Source organism: Hemiscyllium ocellatum, chromosome 5, assembly GCF_020745735.1.
Source record: "Hemiscyllium ocellatum isolate sHemOce1 chromosome 5, sHemOce1.pat.X.cur, whole genome shotgun sequence".
Taxonomy (NCBI): Eukaryota; Metazoa; Chordata; class Chondrichthyes; order Orectolobiformes; family Hemiscylliidae; genus Hemiscyllium; species Hemiscyllium ocellatum.
This window is the reverse complement of record NC_083405.1, coordinates 76,400,658-76,425,975: the sequence shown is the minus strand read 5'-3', so window position 1 is coordinate 76,425,975 and position 25,318 is coordinate 76,400,658. Positions and strand designations below refer to the sequence as shown.

The 25,318-nt window shown below is 41.3% G+C and overlaps 1 protein-coding gene across 1 annotated transcript in view; it reads left to right on the top strand.

Annotated features, from left to right (window-relative positions):
• hacl1 (2-hydroxyacyl-CoA lyase 1) overlaps window positions 1–25,318 on the top strand; it is a 99,343-nt gene that overhangs the window by 53,873 nt on the left and 20,152 nt on the right. Inside the window, exons 10-13 of the mRNA XM_060825507.1 lie at window positions 748–853; window positions 5,065–5,148; window positions 20,400–20,501; window positions 23,704–23,858. Coding sequence (XP_060681490.1) covers window positions 748–853; window positions 5,065–5,148; window positions 20,400–20,501; window positions 23,704–23,858 — 447 coding nt within the window. The remainder of the gene's footprint in view (window positions 1–747; window positions 854–5,064; window positions 5,149–20,399; window positions 20,502–23,703; window positions 23,859–25,318) is intronic.

Sequence of the window (25,318 nt, the reverse complement as noted above, 5' to 3'; positions counted from 1 at the left end):
AATTTATTCTTGCTCCGGTCATCCAGTTCAGTTAATTCTCTTGATGTTTTACCTCTTCGATCTCTTTGGGCCTGGAGAATTGCCTGAGACATGCATGTCAGTGAACGCACTGGATATGATTTCTTTTTTAAATCTATCTCTTTTAAATATAAATTTGAGGATGCAAAATGAAACTGTTCTTGCTGTGCTCCATAATGTGTCATTTGTAATCTTGGAAAGCACCTCACTGTATCATTGAGAAGATTGTTCTTCCAAAGCTCCATGCTGCTATCCTTAGAATGACAGTGATGGATGATGGCAACTCTGAGAAGGTTCTGTAAAGACAAGAATTCAGTGTCTGGCTGAAAACATCTCAACTTATTCTTTAATGGTCATCTTTTCTATAGATGCTCAGCTTAAAATAGTTTTCCTCAATCTAAATTGTATTAATAGAAGAATGACCTTGCCTAGAAATCTTCACTAATTGATGCAATCTGTTCATTATTGCCTGTCATGAATGTGCACACACATGTTGTGAAGAGCTATTCATAGTCCATATACTGACTCAGCATTTTCATAATCGTCCAGTACCTCCTCATTGGCTTCTCCCAGACCTTGCCAACTCTTTAAAGGAAAATGTAGTCTAATTTCATTGTTCATTACGTTCTTTTCCAGCTTTCCTTTCCTGAGAAACAAAGAATTAAAGATGGTGTTAGTAATTATTTGTCAACATTTTTAAGTTCCTTACTGAAAGTTTCTCTTATTCAGAGCTTTGCAGAACGCAGATGTGATTCTGCTGCTGGGAGCCAGGTTAAACTGGATTTTACATTTCGGGCATCCACCAAGGTTTCGTGCTGATGTAAAAATCATACAGGTATGGAGAGCACTTCATCATATAAAGGGCTTCCATTTCAAAAGGATTGATCAAGATTTTAATGTATCTCAGCATCTAGGTTCATTGTTTTTCCTTAGTCCAACCATCAGCTGTATATCCATGTGCATGTAAAGCAAGTTGATTTGCATACAATAATTAGATTATTACAGGCATCCATTGACTTTCTGACTGCTGGATTACTTGTTTTCTTAGTTTCTTCACAAAATTTGAATCTCAAATATGTCTTAAATGTCAAAATGCAGGATATTATCATATAATTATGGGAGGAATTTCCATCCCACTTGGCCTAAAGCAGGAGTAAGAGGCTTTTCATGTACAACTGTGGGCAGGGCTGAACCATTACCTTTTGGTTCCCATTTGCCAAACAGCAGTTTTAAGTAGAAAGGATAATTGGCCAAAACCAGTGATGCAGACTTTAATTATGCAGGTTAAACTCTGACTGGGGTCTTTTTAAAAATGTATTCCCTCTCAGGATTTGGGCATTGCTGGCTGGGCTAGAGTTGTCCATCTCCAGTTATACTTGAGTAGATGGTGGTGAGCTGCCTTCTTGAACTGCTGTAGACCATGTTCTGTAGGTTGACCCACAATGCCACTATGGAAGGAATCCCAGGATTGTGACCCAGTGCCAGTGAAGGAACAATTCAGAATGGCTAATGCCTCACCTAGAGGGGTGGGAAATGCAGATGGTGTTCCCATATATCTTTTACACTTGTTGATGGTGGTGGTTATGGGTTTGAAAGGTGCTGTCGAAAGAGCCTTAGTGAATTTATGCAATGCATCTTGTAGATATTACAGACTGCTGCTACTAAGCATTGGCAGTGAAGGAGTGAATGTTTGTGGTTATGATGCCGATCAAGTGGGTTGCATCATCGTGAATGGTGTCAAGTTTCTTGAATGTTGTTAGAGCTGCACTTATCCCAAAAAGTGGTAAGGATTCTATCACGCTCCTTTGTAAATAGTGGACAGGCTCTGGGGAGTCAGGAGGTGAGTTGCTCACTGCACGCTTCCACATGTCTGACCTGGCCTTGTAGCCACTATTTATATGGCAAGCTCAATTCAGTTCCTGGTAACTATTAGGATGTAGGTTCAATGATAGTGATGCCATTGCCATTGAATGCTGTGTTGGAATAGCTTAGGTTGGGGTGTGGCAAGTTCTGGAATACAAGTCTTCAGTGCCTAACTGCTGCATTATTCTGTCGTCTGACCAGGGGTGCGAGAGGGGAACAGTTATCGCTATTAAGGTGCAATGGTAGATTGAGGGACAGGAGAGGCCCAGATAAGTAGGAGTGTTTTTTTTTAAAAAGCTTGTGTATGAATAAAGAGGAGGAGGAACCCTACTGTAATCAACTGCAATTGTGACGCCCTGTCCCTCTCCCCAGATCCCTAGCTATGAAGAAAACTTTTGTCAGGTACCTGGCATTTACCTTTTGCCACCAGAAGTCCTGCTATCAGCTACTGGCCAGGCACTGATTCCTGCTGGGGTTGGATAATAGTTCAATCTGTCTTGTGTAAAAGAAGACAAGCCACAATTTGTTGAAGCCTCACACAGTTCTGGAACTAGATGGAGCTTACCATGTGACTTAGTCCCTCCACACACCATTTCAGCCTCTGAAAAACCAGGCAAGATTGTGCATGACGCGTACTGGTCTGAATGGCCTTGTATGCGTTAAAACAGAAATCCAGTATGACCAGAACATTTGTTTAACCATCTTTTTGAGTTTATTTGTATTGCTCAAATTAACATTTCCCTGAACGACTTGCTTCACAACTAAGGAGCAGGAGTAACTCTGGTATTTTCTTGTCAGTGAGCTACTGGATTATCAAGAGCAATAAGATCCGTTTAGCTTTCATTTTGTAACCACTCCATTTTTCTGAGCTTAGGCAAAATAAGTGGCCCAGAAAATGGATTGCAGGATGGAGACAGAGCAGCTGTGTGGACAAGTGATCTGATTGTGTGCACACTGCTATGAGGAAAAATTTAATGTAAAGAATATTCATTGAAGGGGAGAACTGTGTAAACTAAAAGTGTTATGGTAATACTAGTTATGAATCACAACTTCCCAAACTGTGTGTTGTAACCCCCACTGGGGTCACAAGACAATAGGATTTTAAAATTGAGTTCTGAAGCAGCAATGATGCCTGTGGAGCTGAGACGGAACATTAATAACAGTAAGACCCCTTTAAGTCCTCTTATTTTGGTGTGTATGGCTTAAAGGTCAGATCTTTGAGGCCTGCTTGCTGCTAAAAGAAAGTTTTTGAAAAGATACATGTTAGTTTTTTAGATAAAAGGCTCCATGGGTTAGATTATGCAAACCCTGATGAATTTGGCCTGTCTGAAATCCCCTTCGCCCATCTGCTACTGACCACCCCTTGGTACTCCAGTAGCTGAAATTACTATTCTTCCCCAACCCCTGGGAACGTGCCAGTTAAACCGCGGTCAAAGTAGGAAATTGTTTGGGAATCCTTAACAACATGGTCACGTGACCTGAAACAGCTCTCCATCTAAGCTCTCTTGAAGTAAGATGAAGACAGATTATAAACTGGAAAGTGCGATATTTAGTGAGTTGCATTACTTACTTTTTCATGAGGCATTAATATATCTTTTGGGATCTGAAAAATAAATGTATCTGAAACTCCAATCTTCCAGCTATTTTATACAGGGTGCAATTTTACAATACCCCTCCTGGCAGGTTTGCAGGGTGGATAGGGGGTCTGTAATATTCTGGGCTGGCCTTGCCTCCCACCTTAGCCAGTCAGCTATTTTACAGGAAATAAGCAAGGCGTAGGGTAGCCTGCCTGCCCTTGCTCCAGATGAGACCCTTAAGGGTCAATTACTGTCCACTCAAGGCCCACTTCCAACCTGGCTGCATTTCTCAGGCTGGGGGAGGGGTTCAGGACAGAGAGATCCATTTTCCTGGCTTGAGTAGGACAGTGGGTTGCATAGTTGATAGACTCACTGGCTTCCTTCCAGATCAGAGGCCAGGGATGCTGAGCTTCCTAGCCTGTCCTGGCCATCATGAGCACCAACATGGGCCTCCCCACGAGTGCCTGCTGCAATGTCCCCAAACATATCTCTACGACTTGGAATTTGGGCATGGCTTGTGGCCTCAGGAAAGACCAAGGCTCCCTTCCTGCAGCTGGGACTGAAGAGATGCTGACTAATCAGATTGGCCAGACAACTCTCTGTATGGGACGTTTGGCTAGGTTGGAGGGCAAGAATCTTACCTAAAGCCAATCAAATGCAGCTTCATTAGAAGGAATCCATTCCCTGCTCAACTGTGGGAACCCTGCCATCTGTAAAATTTTGACCACAATAAAGGTGATTTGCTGGCACAGTGGTTAGCATTGCAGTCTCACATTGCTAGGCAACTGGGCTGACTGCTAGCCTCGAGTGATTGTCTGTGTGGAATTTGCATGTTCTCCCTGTGACTGTATGGGTTTCCACTGGGTGCTGTGGTTGCCTCCCACAATCCAATGTGGATTAGCCATGCTAAATTGTCTGCAGTGTTCCAGGAATGTGCAGGCAAGAGGAGTTAGCCACGGGAAATGTGGAGGCAAGAGGGGTTAGCCATGGGAAATGTGGGCATACTGGGAGAGGATGGGCGATTGGGTCTGAGTGGGTCGCTCTTCAGAGGGTCGGTGTAGACTTGATGGGCCAACTGGCCTCTTTTCGCACTGTAGGGATTCTATGATTCTGCAATATTTTGAATTTGGCCTACATTGAAAACAATTGATGTTGGAATGTTAAAATGCACGTGAAAAGATATGTCAGTCAATGTTTTAACAACAACAGAAAGCCACTGACACTTTGAAGCGGATCCTCTCATTTTTTTCTAAGGCTGCATGCAGCTGGCAACCACTGCCTCAGTGCGGCCTGCTTTCCCAGTGTCCCAGCTCCATTACCACAGGCATTAATTCAGCAGCAAACCAGTCTCTTATGTCATTAAGACCCTGTCCCCAACAAAATGCTGTCCAGGCTATCAATGTGACTGGGATCAGTCTAATCTCCTGATATGTGCCTAAAGCAGAAAAATGTAGTCTTTATTTTCAATGTTTCCTATATTTATGTCACATTTTTAAAATTCGCATGTTATTTCCATTTCTGTCACTTTTATTGCACCTTTTTATTTGTTGTATGTTACATGTGGCCCTTAGATATTAAACAATGACTTCACTTTTTTAAAAATAAGGTTGATCTATGTGCTGAAGAACTAGGAAATAATGTGAAGCCCGTTGCTGCCTTACTCGGTGATGTGAATGCTGTGGTCGAACAGGTAATTTAATATTTTCATAAAGATCTCCTTTTCTGAGTTACTTTCCTTGCTGCCTAGATATCTCTTCAGGCATTATGTTATGGTTTAACCATTCATCACCACATAAACCATCACTGGACCTTACTCCTCTCTGTTCCAGTTCCTTATTTTACAGGTTATTCTGCCAAGATGACACTTAGATTCTTTTCTGCAAGCCATCTTCTTAAACCCTTCTCCCCTGTTTTCTTCACACTTACCTTCAACTGCAAAAGCAAGGAACTTGTCACTAAGATTGACACCACCTGATCAGCTGCCTCTGTCACTTCCCTCTCTTCCAATGACCCATTAAAGCAATCTTTCTTTCTATGACTCTGTTGTTTGCTCAAGTCAAGGCCTCACAATGTTGTGTAATATCTATCCCCTCATGCTCTCTCCAAGTTTATCTTGTCCAAAGGACCTACTTCCTATTCCCTAGGCCCTGTTCTCACTAAACTGCTGAGCACCCAGTTTCCCTTCAAAGCTCCTACTATTGCTGATGTCACTTCTGTTTGTCTCTTTTCAGCTGCAGTCTCCTTTTCCTTCCAATCTGATGCCATCATATTTCTGAAAGAAACAAACCTTGATTTTCCTTCTTTATAAACTGCTGACCCCTCTCCACCTGCCTTTACTCTGAAGTCCTTGATCATATCACATCCCAAATCAATGTCCATCTGTTCAGCAGTGTCATATTTGAGACCTTCTAATCAGCTTTCTGCCTCTCCCTCAGTACAGAGAGCTCTTTTCAAAGTTAGAAATGAACTGCTAGGGAACAGTGACGATGGTGAATTTGCCCTCTTAGTCTTTCTTGATCTGCTTTCAATCTTTTCCTCAGCTGGTGGTACTTTTTGCTTCTAAAGTCTCACATCCACCTTGGTGGGACTGCCCTCGCATCATTAAATTCTTATCAATCTAATTGTAACAAGACAACCATGCAATAACTTCTCATACACTTGCATGCTGTTACGTCTCTATACCTCCAGGATCTATTCATTGACACTATCTGTTCCTTATCTATGTGCATGGTGGCCCAGTGGTTAGCACTGCTGCCTCACAGTGCCAGAGACCTGGGTTCGATTTCTACCTCAGGTGACTGTCTGTGTGGATTTCCTCTGGGTGCTCCAGTTTCCTCTCACAATCCAAAGATGTGCAGGTCAGGTGAATTGGCCATGCTAAATTGCCCATAGTGTTAGGTGCGTTAGTTAGGGGTATATGTGGGGGAATGGGTCTGGGTGGGTTACTCTTTGGAGGGTCAGGTTGGGCTGAAGATCCTGTTTCCATACTGTAGGATAAAACAATCACTTGAAGATAGTCTTACTTTCCTCATGTAGGCTAATGACCCACTAGATCTCTCAACTCCCCCACTGTTGCTATGTTAATAGACTGCTTTATTCTCCCATTAAATAATGGGAAGAATCCATTGTCTTCAATCACCACAACAAACTCTTCACTTGTCACTAACTCCTCTCTGGCAACTGCCTGAAGCTGAAGCAGTCTGTACTCAACCTATACTCTACCTCAGCATTTGCTTTCGATCACGTATAGGCCTGACCACTAAGACTGCCAACGTAGAAATCTGATATCCATGTTAATGTTACAATGTGAAACTAGTCATTTGAATCAGCCTGTGCATTTAGCCTGAACACAATTACATTGTTAAAATCACACTCGCCCACTTCATTCCCATATTCCTCCAGCCTCATTACCTTCATCAGAGAAGTGCATAGGAGCATTTGGTTTCTCAGCATGTTTTTAGCTAATATCATTCATCGTTGTTTAAAGATGTAATTTCTTCTCACGAGTCATGAATTCTAGGAATTTACTTCCTGAAAAATCCGGTGGAAGCGGAGTCTAAATAATTTTAAGGCAGAGATGGCTAGGTTCCTGATAAACAAAGGGTGAAAGGTTATCATGGTTTGTTAGAAATTTAACCTTGCAATTACAATCAGATCAGCCATGATCTTATTAAATGGCAGAGAAGACTCGAGAGGTTGAATTGCTTACTCTTGTTTCTTGTTTGTTGTTTGTTTCAAAACCTTGTGAAACAAAAGCATTTTATTCATGACTCATCAGCTTCTCACCTAATACACTTTCTGTTCACAGAGGAACTTAATGATTCTTAAGTGACCTATGAAATTAAAGAGCTGTACAAAATAAGCATTATATTTAGTAACTAAGCTATAGATCATTTTCATATATTTAGAACATCTGCAATAATTTTCAAAAATAGTTTTGAAAAATAGTTTCAAAGAGGTCGTCTTAATGGAGAGCTGGATCTTCTCCATTTGGTTGAGTAAGGAGTAGAGTAAGCCCACTGTGAATAGCAGAAGTGAAAGAACAAGTCTGTTTATTTTTAAACACTGCATTAGATCCTCTGCAGTCTGCACTGTCTGAGAAAGTGGGTCAGGCTGGAGATGGTGGAAATCTGGAGCTACAGACAGCTCTGTTGCTGCCTTCACCAAGGGAGTGAGTCAGTGCCTTAAAAACATTCTAATTCTGGAATCAGTGTCAACATTGAGCTGATCAGGTATACTGAACAGCTGAACACCAAGTATACAACAGCTACGGGTGTAAAGCAGTTTGGACTAATACTCTCCCTGTAATACATATTTTTGTGCAATCCAAACTCTGTTGCCATATCTTAACTTGCTGCTGGTCTCATTCACATATCTTCTGCTTGCTGATATACATTGGTGTCATTTCTGGCATTGCCTTTGAGTTGGAAATTCTCATCTTTGTTTTTCAAATCTTGCCATGACCTCGCCCCTGCCATTTCTCTGCTATTCCCTCCAAGTTGACAACCCTCCGAAATATTTGAGCCATTGCTAATCTGACCCTTGCACATGCTTGATTTTGGTTTTGCTGCAACATTGTTGGTGTGTGTGGGCTGTATTCTCTGCCATCTTAAATCTCTGTTCTTTAAGACTGCCCAAAAACCTTTAGGATCTTCAAGACTTGCATTTATGCAGCACCGTCATGACTTCAGGATGTTCCAAACTGTTTTACACCAAAGTAAATATTGACTACTGTTGTAATGTAGTTTGAGTGAAAAGTGCTAAGTAAATGCAAATCGTTCTTGAAGTTGGAGCAAAGCACAGATATCTTGTGAAGAAATATGAAGAAAAAGCCAAGTTGTTACTAGGAATGCAGTTGATTTCCAAATGGATGGGAGCATGTATGGAAGTGTGTTTTCTGCAACTAATTTTTGAGGTCACTTCATTATTGTAATTTGTTACTGATTCAAATGTCAGTTCCAACAAGCGCTGGGAAAATTGAATATGTTCAATGTAAACAGATAGTGCTGCAATAGAGAGACGAATGTTGTGAAAGCATTGGCAAGACTGAAGGCACAAGGACTAATGGAAAATGGTCAACAGCAAAGAGAATGGAAACCTAAGGTCCAAGTGTAAGGCAACATGAAATAATGGATGCAACTCATGTGTTTGTGCATAAGTCATTAAAGGTGGCAGAAACAAAACCAGAAATTGCTGGAAAACCTCAGCAAATCTGACAGTATCTATGGAGAGAAGTCAGAGTTATCACTTTGGGTTGAATGACCCTTTCTCACAATAGTTCTGATGGAGGGTCACTCGACCCAAAACATTAACTGTTGAGCTTTTGAGCAATTTTCTGTTTTTATTTCTGATTTTCGGCATCCACAGTTCGTTTGGTTTTTATTGAGGTGACAGGATGGGATGAGAGCACGGTTTAAAAAAAAATAGTATCCTAGGCTTTATTAATAGGTGCATAAGGTACAGGAGTGAAAGGATGATGTTGAACTTGAACAAAACACCTGATTCATCCTAATTTCCTCCAGTTCTCCATTCTGCACTTTAGGAAGGATGTGAATGCCTTGGAAACAGTGAGAAAACAATTCACAAGAAAGGTTCCAGGGATGAAGAATTTCATTCATGAAGATATATTTGAGAAATTAGAACTGTTTTCTTTGAAGAAAATCCAGGTTGAGAGGAAATTTAATCGAGGTGTTCAAAATCATGAAGGCTGCTTTCAGAGGAGATAGGGAGAAACTGTTGCCACTCGTGAAGGGATCTCTGATGTGATGACACCGATTTAGAGTCATTGGTAAGAGAAGCAAAACTGACATGAGAAAAAGCTTTCTTGTGTAGTCTGTGACTGTGGTGGAGGCAAATTCAACTGAAACATTCAAAAAGGAATTGAACCTTTATCTGACAAAGGAAACTATGCAGTGACACAAAAGGTGGAATAATAGAACTAAGTGAATTGTTCATTTGGAGAGCAGATGTTGTTACAATGGGCTGGAATCCACCAATTGACACTGCAGGCAAATCACTCCGTTTGGGTTCTGCTGAGGGCACTCAGCTCCTATCCTTATTCCAGCACTGATCCAAATTTGGACAAATGAGCTGAATATCAGAGGTGAGTGAAAGTGACTGTCCTTGTATCAAGGACACATGTGATATCAAGGAGTCCTGGCACAACTGAAGTCAATGCAAATCAAAGGAAAAACTCTTAGCTCCTTGGAGTTATCCATTGCACAAAAGAAGATGGTTGTAGTTGTTGGAGGTCAGTCACCTCAGCTCAAAGGCATCTCTGCAGGAGTTCCTCCAGGTAGCGTCCAGGCCAACTATTGCCAGCTGCTTCATCGATGATCTCTCCTCCATCATAAGGTTAGAAGTGGAGGTGTTCGTTGACAATTGCACATGTACAGCATAATTGTGATCCTGAAGCAGACCATGTTCAAATGCAACAAAATCTGGACAATATTCAGACTTGGGCTGAAAAGTGGCAAGTAACATTTGCGCTGCTTAAGTGCTAAACACTGACAACCTTGAACAGGAGAGAATCCAACCATTGCCCATTGAAATTCAGATGTGGTGCCATTGCTGAATTCCTCATTATTTTGACATTCTTGGGGCATATCATTCATCCTACATTGAATAGGGCTAGCCATATAAAAGAAAATGCTGTGTCTGTTGGAAATCAGTAATAGAAACTGAAGGTGCTGGAGAAACTCAGCAGATCAGGCAGCATCTCTGAAGACAGAAAGAGTTAGCCATGTAAATGATGTCTCGATAAGAACAGGTCAGTAGCTAGGAATCCTGCAGCATGTAACTCCTCCTTGACCTCCACAAAGCTTATTCATAAGGCACAAGTCAGGAGTGTGAGGAAATATTCCCCACTTGTCTAGAAGAGTACAACAACAACACTCAAAAAGCTTGACACCATCCAGGACAAAGCAGCCCTCTTGATTGGCATCACATCCACTCCATCCACCATGCATGCTCAGTAGCAGCAGTATGTACCATCTACAAGATACACTGCAGCAATTCACCGAGGCTGCTTAGAAAGCACCTTCCAAACCCACGACCACTTCTGTCTAGAAGGGCAGCAGATACATAGGAACACCAGCATATTGCAAGTTCACCTCCAAGCTATGCATCATTCTGATTTTAAAATATATTCCCATTCCTTCAGTGTTGCAGGTTCAAAGTCCAGGTAATCTGTCTCTAACAGCATTTTTGGTGTGTCTACTACAAATGCGCTACAGCGGTTCAAGAAAGCAGCTTCCCACCATCTTCTCAAGGACAATTGGGGATGGGAAATAAGTACTAGAACAGCCAGTGATGTCCAAATTCCATGAATAAATATAAAATATAAGAACCATATCTTCTTAACTTTTGTGTCTTTAAAAACTGTGAACAGTAAGGAAAAATAACTTTCTAAAAACCGTGGAATTATCAAGATGGCTATATAATTGCAAAGCAAGGAATTTGTTACCTGTTGTGAGCTCCTGTTTTGTGGCTGTGATTGTCTGTTATCTGCAGATGATCAGGAGCTAAGGAGTTGTTTTCAAGTGAAGCTGATTGGCTTTCAGCTTACTGAGCAGATTGGAACTGGAAGTTAGTTACAGAGGCATAGAGTGAGAGAGAAAATCACAGAATGGTATGCTGCTGTTCAGAGAGGCTGCCTGTTCTCTGCAGTATTTTTAAAAAAGCTCAATTTAAGTTTGAAGAAAGCCAGTTACTATCCCTGTATCAGTTGTTGTGAGCTGTGGCTTTTGTATTGATAAATCGTGACATTTTCCGAAGGAATCGGTCACTTTATCGTTACAGACCAGTGGAAGCTTCCAAATAAAGTCAACTGAATACCAAGATCCTGGCAAGCTGAAGAAAGATATTTTCCACTGTTAGAATCGGGAAGCAAGGACCATGAAAATAATTTTGCAGTTTTTCTACCTCCACAAATAACCTACTTTTGTTGTATGTAAGGGGGGAATTTATAACCGCGTGAGAGTTTCAGTCAGTACTGTTAGGTGAGAGTGGTTTGTGCATGTTTGCTTGTAGCTGTAGTCTAATTATGTGTAATAATTAATCATTCTTGTTTTCTACAGAAAGTTGCTCTGGGCTTTTTACCAATCTTAATCTGAAAGCCAGGTAAATTGGGGTACTGTGTGAACCTGCAAAAATAAAGTTACATTTGGTATGACTCAAGATTAACTGGTTCAATTTATGGTGCATTAACCCAATGAAATTAAAAACGTTTCAGTACAGTTGATAACTGCCTACCTAATACATATGGACTGCAGCCGAACCAAAAGGCTTCGTACCTTCTGAAGAGCAATTAAGCATTGACAATACACAATGCTTACACCCCATGAATTAATTAAATTTATGAAACTTCAATTCTACTGTTGTGAATTATGTCATTGTTACATTGTGGGATGTTTGACTCGTATTTTCAGAGCTGGAAAATGTGTTGTTGGAAAAGCGCAGCACGTCAGGCAGCATCCAAGGAGCAGGAGAATCGACATTTCAGGCATAAGCCCTTCTTCAGGAATGAGGAAGGTGTGCCAAGCAGGCTAAGATAAAAAGTAGGGAGGAAGGACTTGGGGGAGGGGGGTTGGGAATGCGATAAGTGGAAGGAGGTTAAGGTGAGGGTGATAGGCCGGAGTGGGGGTTGGGGGCGGAGAGGTCGGGAAGAAGATTGCAGGTCAAGAAGGTGGTGCTGAGTCCGAGGGTTGGGACTGAGATAAGGTGGGGGGAGGGGAAGTGAGGAAGCTGGAGAAATCTGCATTCATCCCTTGTGGTTGGAGGGTTCCGAGGCAGAAGATGAGGCATTGTGTTTTCAACCAAAGGGTTCTTTGATTGCAATGTTGCATTTTTAAACAATCTCCACCTTCTGTTAGGTTTTTCATGCAGGATGAAGCCAAGGAATTGTAGCTAGCAGCAAAGCTCCTTTTAGTTCCTGCTTGTCACTGATTTTGCCCCACAAGGGGTCTAGATATCAAATCCCAGAAGGAGTGACTAGTTGGAAAAATGGTGGTTAATCGTTTGCTGACAGTGCTGCTGCAAAATTTAGATCCATGTTTTTGAGGAGAGGTCTGAGTTTAAGCCAACGTGTTGGAATTTACTTTAATGCCTTTTGTGTCCACTTGCTGATTATGAAATTAAGCGTTTCAACTATTATATCAGGCCTCTTCCCCAGTGTTATTGTCCACCTTTGTGGTGGCCTGTTATGAAGATGTGTGTGTACTGCACTTTTAAGAGAGTTAAAAGCTAGCAGTGACAGTACCAAGTGTTCTCAATAACAAACAATGTAACATGTAGTCCAGCTACTCGGGTACCTGGTTGCTTGGACACACCAAAACAGTTTTGAATTAGGCCAATCAGTTTAAATTATACCCCAAATTCCAATCAAGTCTGAAGTGTGTATATTGACAATCTTATAAGCCAATGACATAATCTGATGCTTTGGTGTATAAGACCGGGGAGAATTAAACAGTTGGGAGGAGAACTGCCAGAAGACCAACAGCTGTAGACTGCTAGTCCGAACTCTTTGAGAAGTACCTGTCTAGAGGAGAAGTTTGCTCAGAGAAAAACCTCAACACTAACCTGGGGAGCAAAATCCATTGACTAAGATAAAGAGGAGATTCAATTACTGGCTGGTTTTAAAATTTGAATTTTCTGTAGATCTTAATTGGGAGTTTTATTGGTCTAATATTATAGAAAGGAAGGTAAAAGAAAGGAATTGCAAATAGCTGTTAGTTAATTATTCTCTGTTATACTTTAAGAAATAAAGTTGTTAATTTTTACTTTAAATAGTTCTTGGCTACTCAAATATTTACAGATTACTGCACGAGATAAATCTTTTGAGTTGCTGGTTTTAAATTAAGCAGGAGGGTTTGCCCAGTGTCGTAACAGATCACAGAACTGGTGTATGTGAATCAAGCAATATTCAGTTTAGAACAGTCTGATTCTACTCCTTCCCAGGTGGTCTGTTAGCTCAGTTGCCTGGGTGGCTAGTTTGCATTGCAGGATGATGTCAACAACGTGGGTTCAATTCCCAAACTGGCTGACGTTACCCTGACGGTATCTCCTTCTCAACTTCTCTCCTCACCTGAGATCTGGTGGTTGTCAGGTTAAACCACCAGGTGAAAGTGGGTACTGCAGTTGCTGGAGATTAGAGTGGTGCTGGAAATGCACAGCAGGTCAGGCAGCATCCATGGAGTAGGATAATTGACATTTCAGGCAGGAGCTCTTCATCAGGAATGATGAAAGAATGATCATCAGGCTCCTGCTCCTCGTAAGCTGCCTGACCTGCTGTGCATTTCCAGCACCACTCTGATCTTGAGGTTAAACCACCACCAGAGTCATCTTTGCCTACTGGGAAATCAGCCTATTGTCCTATAGGACTATGGTGACCTTTACTTTACCTTTCACTATTGAGTTACATTATCACATTGTTGGATATTATGCATTAAGACCCCTAAACATCCTTAAGCATTCCATTTAGGTGACTGAGAATAATGAACACCGCTGTACATGAGAGAATGCCTGTACATGTAACCATAATTTTTAAAATTTAACAGGCCAGATTTCCATCACATTTTGGAAGTGGAAATCTGTTCAAGATACCTGAAGTTGTGATTTTGTAGTGGCTGTAAAACAGATTTCCTTTGTTCTAGATCTAATTTATTCATGCGTCAGGAAGTCCTTAGATATTAAAAGCACATACATCTATTCTGAGGTCAGGTTGCCTCTGAGAACAATAGGAAATTTTGAAACAATAGGACGTTTGGGAAACCCACTGAAAAATGCGGGGGGGGTGGGGGGGAGTGCTTTAATGTATTCAAAGCAGCTGACAAATATTTTGGACTCAACTTGAATGTCATGTACAATTTATTTTTAAAAAATGCCCGGCTATTGATTGTTAAAAAGTTTTAACAACCACCTTCTTCTCAACTCACTACCACCTCCACTTCATTGATTGACAGTTAACCTTCTTTGAAATGGAAAATACATCACATGTTCCTTCAAGTTCAGGCGATTCTGAAAGTTAATGTTTTAACAAGTATGTACATAAGTGAGGAGTGCTTGGCTTCGTATATGAAAGGGGTAAGGTTAAGGGACTTAAAACTGAGCTGGGCCATTGTCCTCGAGGGCTGAGATGGGCCTCCTGATCAGTCTGCTGTCACATCTTGCTGGGTAACCCATTAGAAAACCTCACTATACCTGTTGTTATCCAAAAAGTTAAAGATTTTATAAAAGTGTGCGAAAGTTCCTCAGGCTACCTGTCTTTATCAGCCCAGTTTGTCAAATCATGAACCACAAAAACACAAACTGTTCTTAACAGAAATGACTATTTATTTGACATAAATAGATTCCAGCTATAGGTAAATATCTATGAAATGTTGACATATAACTAGTAATTAAAATTCTGACCCCTTTAGAAATCATCCCCCCCACCTTACACTCTCATGTAGACATCAAAAAATGAGTATTATGCAAATGAGTGTTATGCATGGAGGGAGATGCTGGCAAGGCAGTTCAATGGTCCCTGACCACAGGGTTCAAGAAATGATTCTATTCACTTGTTAGGCCATGCTGTTCCTCGGTCTGTCTTCTACAGGAGTTCTATATGCTTGCAGGAGGAACAGAGCGACTGGTCACAACTTATAAAGTCTCTAGCTTATTGGGGTAAAAGCCATAGCTTGCAGTAACTGGTGAGGGAAAATAAATTGGATTTCTTCAAGCTCTAGGTATCTTTGACTACAGAAAGACAGACACGTCCCATTCCAAATGTCCATAAGCTTCTGGTTGTACAATCCATACCCACAAGCTGTTCAGGTACCTGGGAGCTAATCACATACCTGTTGGCAGACAGAAGGCCTTTGTCATTGATAGCTGCTCATCCGTCCACACATCAATTTGTTGTCACCTTATACATGCCTGCTGATGCTAGTTTGTCTATAATTAAATTTAATAACAAAATCCCAGGCCAGGTCAGTTCTGTGCATTTTGGAAGCTGATGAAGACAATCGTGGCCGAGGGTGAAAATAGATGCAAAATTGTTTTACAGCAAATTGATTGATTCAGATGGTAATTGTTAAATATTGATAATTATAAGTTGAGCAGAATAAAACTGGTAATTATGCATAAAAATTTCCACAATAACTGAAATATGACAGACAAGGAAGTACATGCTGCATACAAAAGCTTTGCATGGATGTATAGCAGTGACTCATTTCACGGGCAGAGTGCAAGCAGATCTAGTGTGATCTGCAACATTAATTGAGTCTTGCCAACTTCTCTTGGCACTATGTAATCATTGGCCTGAGACCAGATCTGTAGATTAGCTGAGCCTTAGCATAGTTTATGTTTTGGGCAAATCACCACAATTTATGTTTAATTTGACTACTTATTAAGTAATCTCCCGTACAATCAAGTACCGAAACAATAATTCAAACTTTATTGCATTTAGCAACTAAATATAATACCCCTCAAGGAAGCAAGTGTAAGGCTGCAATGCACCTTTCTATTACCCAATTAATGATGAAATCTGGCCAGGAGTTTAACCAATGATGGCCTGTCTCTGGAAGTTTCCAGAGTTTGGTCCTTCTGCAGCGTTGTTCTTCGAAGTTCTGCAATTGTCTTGTGTTCGATTCTTATACAGATTTTCATCCTTTGGTCTCTGAGGTGATGTATTGATGATTTTTTCAAAATCTGTCCATTATTACAACGTGCAGCTTGCCTTCCAACCAAAAGTAACTTCTTTGTTTTTTTTTACATTTGACCTTAACTGTCTGTTTGAAGACGCAGCTTTCCTGTGATTAACTCCTTAATTTCTTCTGCAGGACAATCAGTTATGCTTATAGTATAAAACATCCAGTTTATCAAGCAATCTTGTCTATGTAACCTCCACTTGCTTTCAATTCCTGTATATGTTTGTCCTTGTCCTTTAATAGCTTATTCCAGACAGTGTTATTTCCGAGTGTAACAGTTTATCTTTGTTGATTCATTCAATCCCATGAACAGTTATTAAAGTTCTGAAGTCTATAATATCACACTTGGGAGTAATTAAATCTGGTTTGAGTAGTGTACAAATTACAGTTCTGTCTTTATCACTGCTTTCATGATCCACGCACACTTTCAACAAAACTTGAAATACAGGAAGCACTAATTATCTTAGCAGCAAACATTGTAATTTATGTTATTGCAAAGGCACATTATATCTTTTTGGTAAATAGTCATTTTCAATTATTTTGGCTAAACATTACTTAATCTTTTGCATTCGCCTGTTTGTTGCAGTGAAGATAGTAAATAGACTCTTCAGCATCTGAAATAGCTGCATTGTGTGCAGCTGCAGAGATTAATAAATAGAAAGTCAGTGGAGCATGTGGAGAAAGCTGCATGAATAACAGGCAGTGTAGCTCATGAAGATGTTGTGGGTTAAGTCTTGAAAAAATCAGAGGCGCAGACTTTCTCCAACAATGCTCCCTAGATACCAGTTCTTAAGACTACAACAACTGCAACATGGACTTCATTGTTCTCCAAAAGAAATTGAACTTGCTGCAACCTTTTGATGTATAATACAACACTTATAGGATTTAATGGCTTGAGGATTTAATGATTTCATTATTGCTAACTTACTTAACTTAGTTGTTCTTATGTGTTTATTCATCAAGTGCTATTAATATATAGATAACTATTTTATTTACAATTTTTTTCAATAGTGTTCTCCACTCTATTGACTGTTATGCTGTGCCTTGATGCAATGACTATCTGAGAAGTCTAATTAATGATGGTTGCAGTCTGTTTGTTTGGCCTTAGGATGGTAAACATGTGGGCCCAAGTACGTGGGGGTGGCACGGTGGCTCAGTCATTAGCACTGCTGCCTCACAGCCCTAGGGATCTGGATTCAATTCCTGCCTCGGGCAACTGTCTGTGTGGAGTTTGCACGTTCTCCCCGTGTCTGCGTGGGTTTCCTCCGGGTGCTCCGCTTTCCTACCACAGTTCAAAGATGTGCAGGCTAGGTGAATTGCCGTGCTAAATTGCCCATAGTGTTAGGTGCAGGGGTAAATGTAGGGGAATGGATCTGGGTGGTTTGCTCTTCGGAGGGTCGGTGTGGACTTGGTGGGCTGAAGGGCTTGTTTCCACACTGTAGGGAATCTAATCTAATTCTGATCAGGTGAGGGGAGATGTTTAAAGGAGATGTGCAAGTAAAGATTTTTACTTAGATGCCTGGAATGCTCTGAAAGGAGCAATGGTAAAAGCAGGTGCGATTGCAATGTTTAAGAGGCATTCAGACAGGCACATAAACAGACAAAGAATAGGGGGATATGATCCATGTACAGACAGATGGGATTAGTTTAGAATGGCATCATGGTCAGTACAGACATGGTGGGCCGTAGGGTTTATTCCTGCACTGTACTGCTCCATGTTATATGAATGGGAATGGATTCCAATCCTGATCAGCCATAAAAAAAAATCCACACTCACATTCTGAAGAATTCTCATTGTGGACTCTGAGCTAAGTAAAGCAGTTTTAGTCCAGGAATCTATATGGCTGATAGCAAAGTGGATGAGTGTTGTTAGCAGAGTGCCAAATTCAACATTCTGCCATGTTCCAGGTTTAAAAGGTTTTGAAACCACTGTCACACCTACTGAGGGGAAGTGAGTGCATGAGATCAGTGAGGGGTGAGAGTGGTAGCTGGGTTTAGGGTACCAGGTGTGAGATGTGTTAGGAATTGATGTGGCACTTGGCTGGGGAGTGAAGTGGCAGGAGGGTGAGGGGGGAGGATAGGGTTCCAAGTGGATGATAGGGTATGATGGCAGGCAAGTGGATCTGTACTTTGGATAAGTTGAAAGGGGTTAGGTTGAGAGGGGTGAAATTTTGAATTTGTTGGGACAGATCTGGTTGGAGTTCTAACTGGGAGGTGGTAATGGGAGACTAGGGGAGGTTGGGTGATTAGTGTTAGATGTATCGGGAGTTGAAATGTGTTGGTGTGGAGGTGGTATTGTAGGCTGTATGTAGGGGTTGTAGGGAGCCAGGTACTGAGGATGGAGCGGGGATTTCAGTTTGGTGTCTGGCAGGGAGTTGTTGGAACTGGGGAGGGTATAAAGGCCTGGGAATGTGTGATCAGGTTAAGTGTAGTTGGTGTTGTCAATTCTGGGTTGGATGAAAGAGTCAGTGGTTAGATTGGGTGTGGTGGGAAGCATCAAGTCTTGGGTGTGCAGTTGCTATCAGTGTTGATTTAGAGGCATTGATTTAACAGTTATCCAAGGACAGGGACAAGAATCATAGGCTGTGGTCCTGATACCTACCTGGACCCTAGCCCCACCTGTGATTCTTAAACTGAATACAGTAGCTTCTCTTCCTGACCCAAGCACAGCAAGCCCCTGGGGCCAGCTATTGGGTCCTGATGTACCAAATCTCTTCAAATCCTCCCCCCCCTCCCCCCCCCCCCCCCCCCAAAAAAAGGGAAACAAATTCTCAAATCTACATTGATAACTCAAGTTTCTCATCTCTGAAATCATTCAAGTAAACTCTCTTGCTGTCTCCAGAGCTCTTGTACTCTTTGTTCCTATTGGTAAAGCAGATGATACCACATGCTTTAATAACTGCTCTCCTCACCTGTCTTCACCTTTTAAAGATTTGTGCATATACACACACCCAGTTTTGTCTGCTCCTCCACATTTCTTAGGATAGGACCCTTTCTTTCATATTGTATGTCCAAGTTATTTCCACTAAAATATATCACCTCGCACTTCTTTGTGTTGAGCTTTATCTGCCATCCATTTGTCCACTCCCCTCCCAAAGTGAGGACTGCAGATGCTGGAGATCAGAGTCAAAATATGTGGCACTGGAAAAGCACAGCAAGTCAGGCAGCATCTGAGGAGCAGGCAAATCAATGTTTTGAAGAGCTTATGATTGAAATGTTGACTGTGCTGCTTCTTGGATGCTGGCTGACGTGCTGTGACTTTCCAGCACTATACCTTTTCACTCCATTGGCTTGGCAATGGCCTTTTGAAGTGTTGACTGGCACAGATGTGATGGGCCACAGGCCTTTTTCACTGAATCTCTACTGTGTGGAAGCAGGCTATTTGGTCCATTGAGTCCACACCAACTTTCTGAAGACTTTCCCACCCAGTTCTTGTAACTCTGTATTTCCCATGGCTCATCACCAAGCCTCCACATCCCTGGACACCATGGACAATCCACCTCACCTGCACATCTTTGGACTGTGGGAAAAAACTGGAACACCCAGAGAAAACCTATCCAGACACAGGGCAAATGTGCAAACCCTGCACAGAGAATTGCCTGAGGGTGGAATTGAACCCAGGTCCCTGGCGCTGTGAGGCAGTAGTACTAATACTGAGCCACACCATGCAGTAGATCTCTGACTCTTAAGTTCTACATTTACTTCCAAGTTTTGCATTATCTGCACACTTTGAAATTTTTGCTGTACATATTCAATTGCAATCTGAGATTTGGTAACTAGGGCTTTACTCATTGGAATTTAGAGGAATGAGGGGGTGATCTTATAGAAACACATAAATTTATGAAGAGAATAAATAAGACCGAAGCAGTGAAGTTGTTTCCATTGGTGGGTAGAAACATGGTGACATGAATTGGCACAGCTGCCTGTGCAGTGTTGTATATGTGCCAGTGTGCCTTGCAGAGGATCCATGCTTCCTGTCTTCAATCTTCATTCAAGTTTTCTCAATTTGTGATCACACTCTTGCATTAACATTTCCCATTGTAGGTTATTTTGTAAGCATTTCTCATTCAGCACATTGGCTGCTCACAGGAAACCTCTTCCATGTAACTATCTATAATCTCTTTTAATTCTATTGGTATCTTGTTATAGGAGATTTTGAAAAAAAATCAACACGATGATTTATTTCCAGTATATCAATTTATTTATTTTCTGCCTCTTATTCAGTGATATAACTGCAACTTTTGTTTTTCAGTTATTGGAGTGCTTCAGGATTAACCCTTGGACTTACCCATCCAACTCTGAGTGGTGGCTTCGCCTAAAGGAGAAAATGAAAGACAATGAAGAAGAATCCAAGGTAAATCGGCAAAACTGTTGAATGATATATTTCTATTGCAAATGATTGTCTGAATTAATACAGTTCTGTATATTGATGGAAAGATGTGACTTGTGTCATTTATGCCATTCATTATGATTAAATTTCTTAAACTACTACTAATTTAAATAAATTGTTCACAGCAGCCTGGCAGGATGTGATTAAAATGTCAGTTTTGATTGACATTTGAAACCTCATTTGTGTTTCTTCCTGGATCACAGAGTGAAGTGTTCCAACCAGAGGAAGGCTACATTTCTGAGGGGAGAAAGACTGATGGAAAATTCTAGCAGAAAGATTATGATCTATTTAAGATATGAGCTATGATTATTCAGTTTATTTTTAATTTGTGGGTTTGATTGACACTTTTACATTGAGTGTTAAGACGAGAATTGAAATATTTCACACATTTTCATTGACAGCTTAATTTCTATTTGCATGAAAGAATATTCTAGAGGTTATTCTCAACTCCTCTTCAAGGAAAATAATATTGGCTGGAGAAGTAGTGACAATCTGTTAGCATTAAGAAACAAGTGGCTACAGGTGTGGGGGAAAGAAGCAAGAGTGAAGAAAATTTTGAAATACGCTCAGAAATATGAAAGGCACAGCAGGGTAATGATCACCTGAATAAAAAAATTATGTCTTCTATTTCAGGAACAGATAGGGGGGCATGATAACTCAGTAGTTAACATCACAGTGCCACAGATCCAGGTTCGATTCCACCTTTGGGCGACTTTGTGTGGAATTTGCATGTTCTACCTGTGTCTGCATGGGTTTTCTCCCACAGTCCAAAGATGTGCAGGCTAGGTGGATTGGCCATGGGAAATGTAGGGTTACAGGGATAGGATAAGCGGGGTGGCTCTGGGTGGGATGCTGTTTGGAGCGGCAGTGTAGACACGATGGGCCAAATGGCCTGCTTCCATACTGTAGGAATTCTATGATTCTGTGAATAGCTGTTTTTTGGAAATCAGCAATTATTGAAATTGTGAACCATTTTTTAAATATCATTGTAAATTAGTTTGCTACATTATTCTGTACTGGCCATTTTGGTAATCCACATGGGAAATCTAGTGCTTTCTACTGAGGGATAGTTAAAAAGATTATTACTCAGTAACTGCCCTGACTGGTAACTATATGCCATAAAAAAAGAACACTTTAAACCACAGTAATGATCTAACCAATCAATAAGGAAGAAAAGCATTTATTTAGAAGAAGTCAACACTTGCTTCAGAAATGTTTATTTAAGTGAATCAAACAAAAGTGTTACTTGCAGCAAGATTGCCCAACTGGCGCTAAATAGTGAGCATTTAATGGAATCTTAGATTAGATTAGATCACTTACAGTGTGGAAACAGGCCCTTTGGCCCAACAAGTCCACACCGACCCGCCGAAGCGCAACCCACCCATACCCCTACATTTACCCCTTATCTAAGGTAGGGACAATTTAGCATGGCCAATTCACCTGACCCGCACATCTTTGGACTGTGGGAGGAAACCGGAGCACCCAGAGGAAACCCACACAGATACGGGGAGAACGTGCAAACTCCACACAGTCGCCTGAGTCGGGAACTGAACCCGGGTCTCAGGCGCTGTGAGGCAGCAGTGCTAACCACTGTGCCACCGTGCCGCCCACTCCTTCATGTTTACTGAAATATCAAAGTCGGTGAAACCACACTTCTCGGGTAGAATGTTTGAGTTGTACAGCAGTTGGATGTGGTGGAGGGGGAGGGATGGGGTGTGGTATTGGTAGGCATGGATACAGGAGGCCTGGCAGATTGGGACTGCCCAGTGAGGTGCTATTTGGTCCAGATGTTCCTAACTCTGGCCCGTTTTAAGTCGTGTCCGGTTTGGTGGGGTGACAGTTAACTTGGCTGCACGCCCACAAACAGCCATTTAAAGGGCTAAGGTTTTGAGGCCAGCTGCAGTGTCCAGAGCTGAACTAATGCAGGGATTTGGCCAGGGCTGAGGGGAGCACTTTATACTGTATTTGAACCTCTCACCATACCTTCAGTAGCCAACATTCTGTGATCTCCATATCCATGGTCATAGGTCTCCCTATGGAGTGTCTTCCACTACAGTCATCACAGGTTGTGGCCAGTTTTGAAATTCATTTCAGTGTAACTCAGGTGCTCTTCCGTTTTGGGGCAACAGCTCACGCTTTCCCTCACGCACTCTCCCTTGCGCACTCTCCCTTCAACCCCTGACTGTGTGGCTTGCTGTTCTCCTGGCCCTCCAAGTTTAGGTACCTGCTTGCCATGTTTAATTGTCACCAGACAGCAGATGCAAGGGAACACCAGTGCCTATAACTTTCCCTTCAAATCACACACCAGTCCAACTTAAATAATATGGCAGTTGCTTGATTGTCACTGAGCCATTGCTGCCCATGACCTGTGAACGAATAAAATATTTTGAACAGTGAGTCCATCTTTGGCCATGTCTGTCAATGTCGCATCATTTCAGCTGAAAATGAAAATTCACTCCTCAATGTCTTTTATACTTACTTTTGTGATATGACAGTACTAGCAAGGCAATACTGTTTGCTTGTTTTGAGTGGTTCTCAAGCATTAGTATTTTATTTCTATCAAGTGGAAGTACTGTCACATGCAGATCAGACTGGGTAGCAGGAGCAGGTCTTTTGCCTCGTAAATCTATTTGGATTTCAACAGTGGTCCTCCTACTTTGTGTCATTTAAATAGATGAGCTTTTTAGAATTGAGTCTCACAACTTTACGACTTCATGTTGGCATTAATTTAATGACCTGTAGATTGTTGGATCAGTACCGTAGCCACCAACATTGTTACATCCTGTTCACCTCAATAGGCACTGAAACTTTAGTTTAACATTTTATCTGTAGGGCTGCACCCTTGGCAATGCAAACTCCTATCCCAAAGTATTATGATTTGGTATCATCTTAAATTATGCAATCATTTGTCAGTTTGGAGGATGAGTTTTGATCAGTGCACACAGACCATACTGGACCCTAAGAACACACTTGTTTCAGCGTCTTATCTGAAGTGAGTTTCTAATAGAACAAGATGCTACCAATGGTCATGAGTTTACACAGTCATGAGTTTACAAAAGACTCATGATGTAATATCTTAGCTATGGTAATAAGCGTCAGTTGGCTACTTGTCACCTTATATCGCAAAAGATTATTACTTGACAAGTCAAGATTTTCTGAATTCCAGGCTTTGGCTGCACAGAAAACCCTGCCCATGAATTATTACACTGTGTTCCACAACATCCAAGCAGTGCTACCAGAAGATTGTATTATAGTCAGCGAGGGTGCCAATACCATGGACATTGGACGTACAGTGTTGCAAAACTACCTGCCTAGGCACAGGTAATTATTCCCGTAGTAAATAAAGGGTTAAATTAATACTTAATAAGAAGAGCAGTTTTAGTTATTACCAACTGCTTTGTACTCCTGCAAAACTCTCGATATTTTGTCCAAGTCATTCAATGAAAGCTCCAGATGAATCAATACTGGATAGAGCTGGGTGTGAGACCTCATTTCCTCACTCAGGAGGAAGTCTTGGCTCAGAGAGCTGTTGGCTAATCCGATTGAGGTTGGCAATCCCAGCAGCCCCACAGGAAGCAATGGCCAATGCTGGGACTACATCCCACAGGTGTAAATGCTGGGAACCCTGGGACCAAATAGGGAGAGGGATCTAAAGTGGTGACAGCTGGAGACTGCTGGATTTGGGTGGTGTCTCTGAAATGGCCAAAAGCATTGGGAGCACTTGAAGGTGGGTGAGGGCCCAACTGTGAAATCTATTTCTACCATATGATCGATTGTTCTTTCTTTCTATCATTTCCTTCCTTCCCTACTTTCTTCTTCTTTCCTTCTTTCTTCTTCTTTCCTTCTTTCTTCTTCTTTCCTCTTTCTTTTGTTCCTTTCTTCTTTCCTCCTTTCATTCTTTTTTCTTTCATTCTTTCATTCTTTCTCATGTCAGAGTATTTATGTTACTGAAGTAACTATGTTGGCCAAATGGAATTTAATTCTCAAATGCAGTAGTCAATACAATGTCCTCATTTGGTTTAACGTTGTATTTGTGTTCCAAGTGAATCGATGTCACAAAAATAAATGGAATTATCAAATGGAATGGAGGGAGGGAGGGAGGAAGGAAGGAAGGAAGGAAGGAATAGATTTCCACCATTTGATCATTTTGGATGTTTGTTGTGACATAAATTCACTCAGAAGCCAAATACGACGGTGAATCAAATTAAGATGTTTCTTTGACTACTGTATTTTGAGAATCAAATTCCATTTGATTAACATAGTTACTTCAGTAATGTACCTATTCTGACACAAGAAAGAATGGAAGAATTTGATCATTCTGTCATTCTCTCTTTCTCCCATTCTTTCTATTGTTCTTTGTTCCGTTCTTTCTGTTGTTCATTCTTTCTTTCTCTCTTTCTTTCTTTCATTCTTTTCTTCCTTTCTCTCTCCCTTTCTTTCTCTCTCCCTTTCTCTCTCTCTCTCCCTTTTTCTCTTTCTCTCTCTCTCTCTTCTCTCTCTTTCTCATGTCAGTGTATTTATGTTACTGAAGTAACTATGTTAGCCAAATGGAATTTGACTCTCAAAACGCAGTAGTCAATGGAATGTCCTCATTTGATTCCCTGCAGTGTTTGTCTTCCAAATGAATTGATGTCACAAAAATAAACAAAATGATCAAAAGGTCAAAACATATTTCCACTAATTGTGGCCAGGCAGGACGTTGCCGTTGAGTGGCTGAGGTCAGATGGCAGCCCTGAGCTGCAACATGGCATTGATGTCTGCTTCTGGAGCCAGTGCCATGT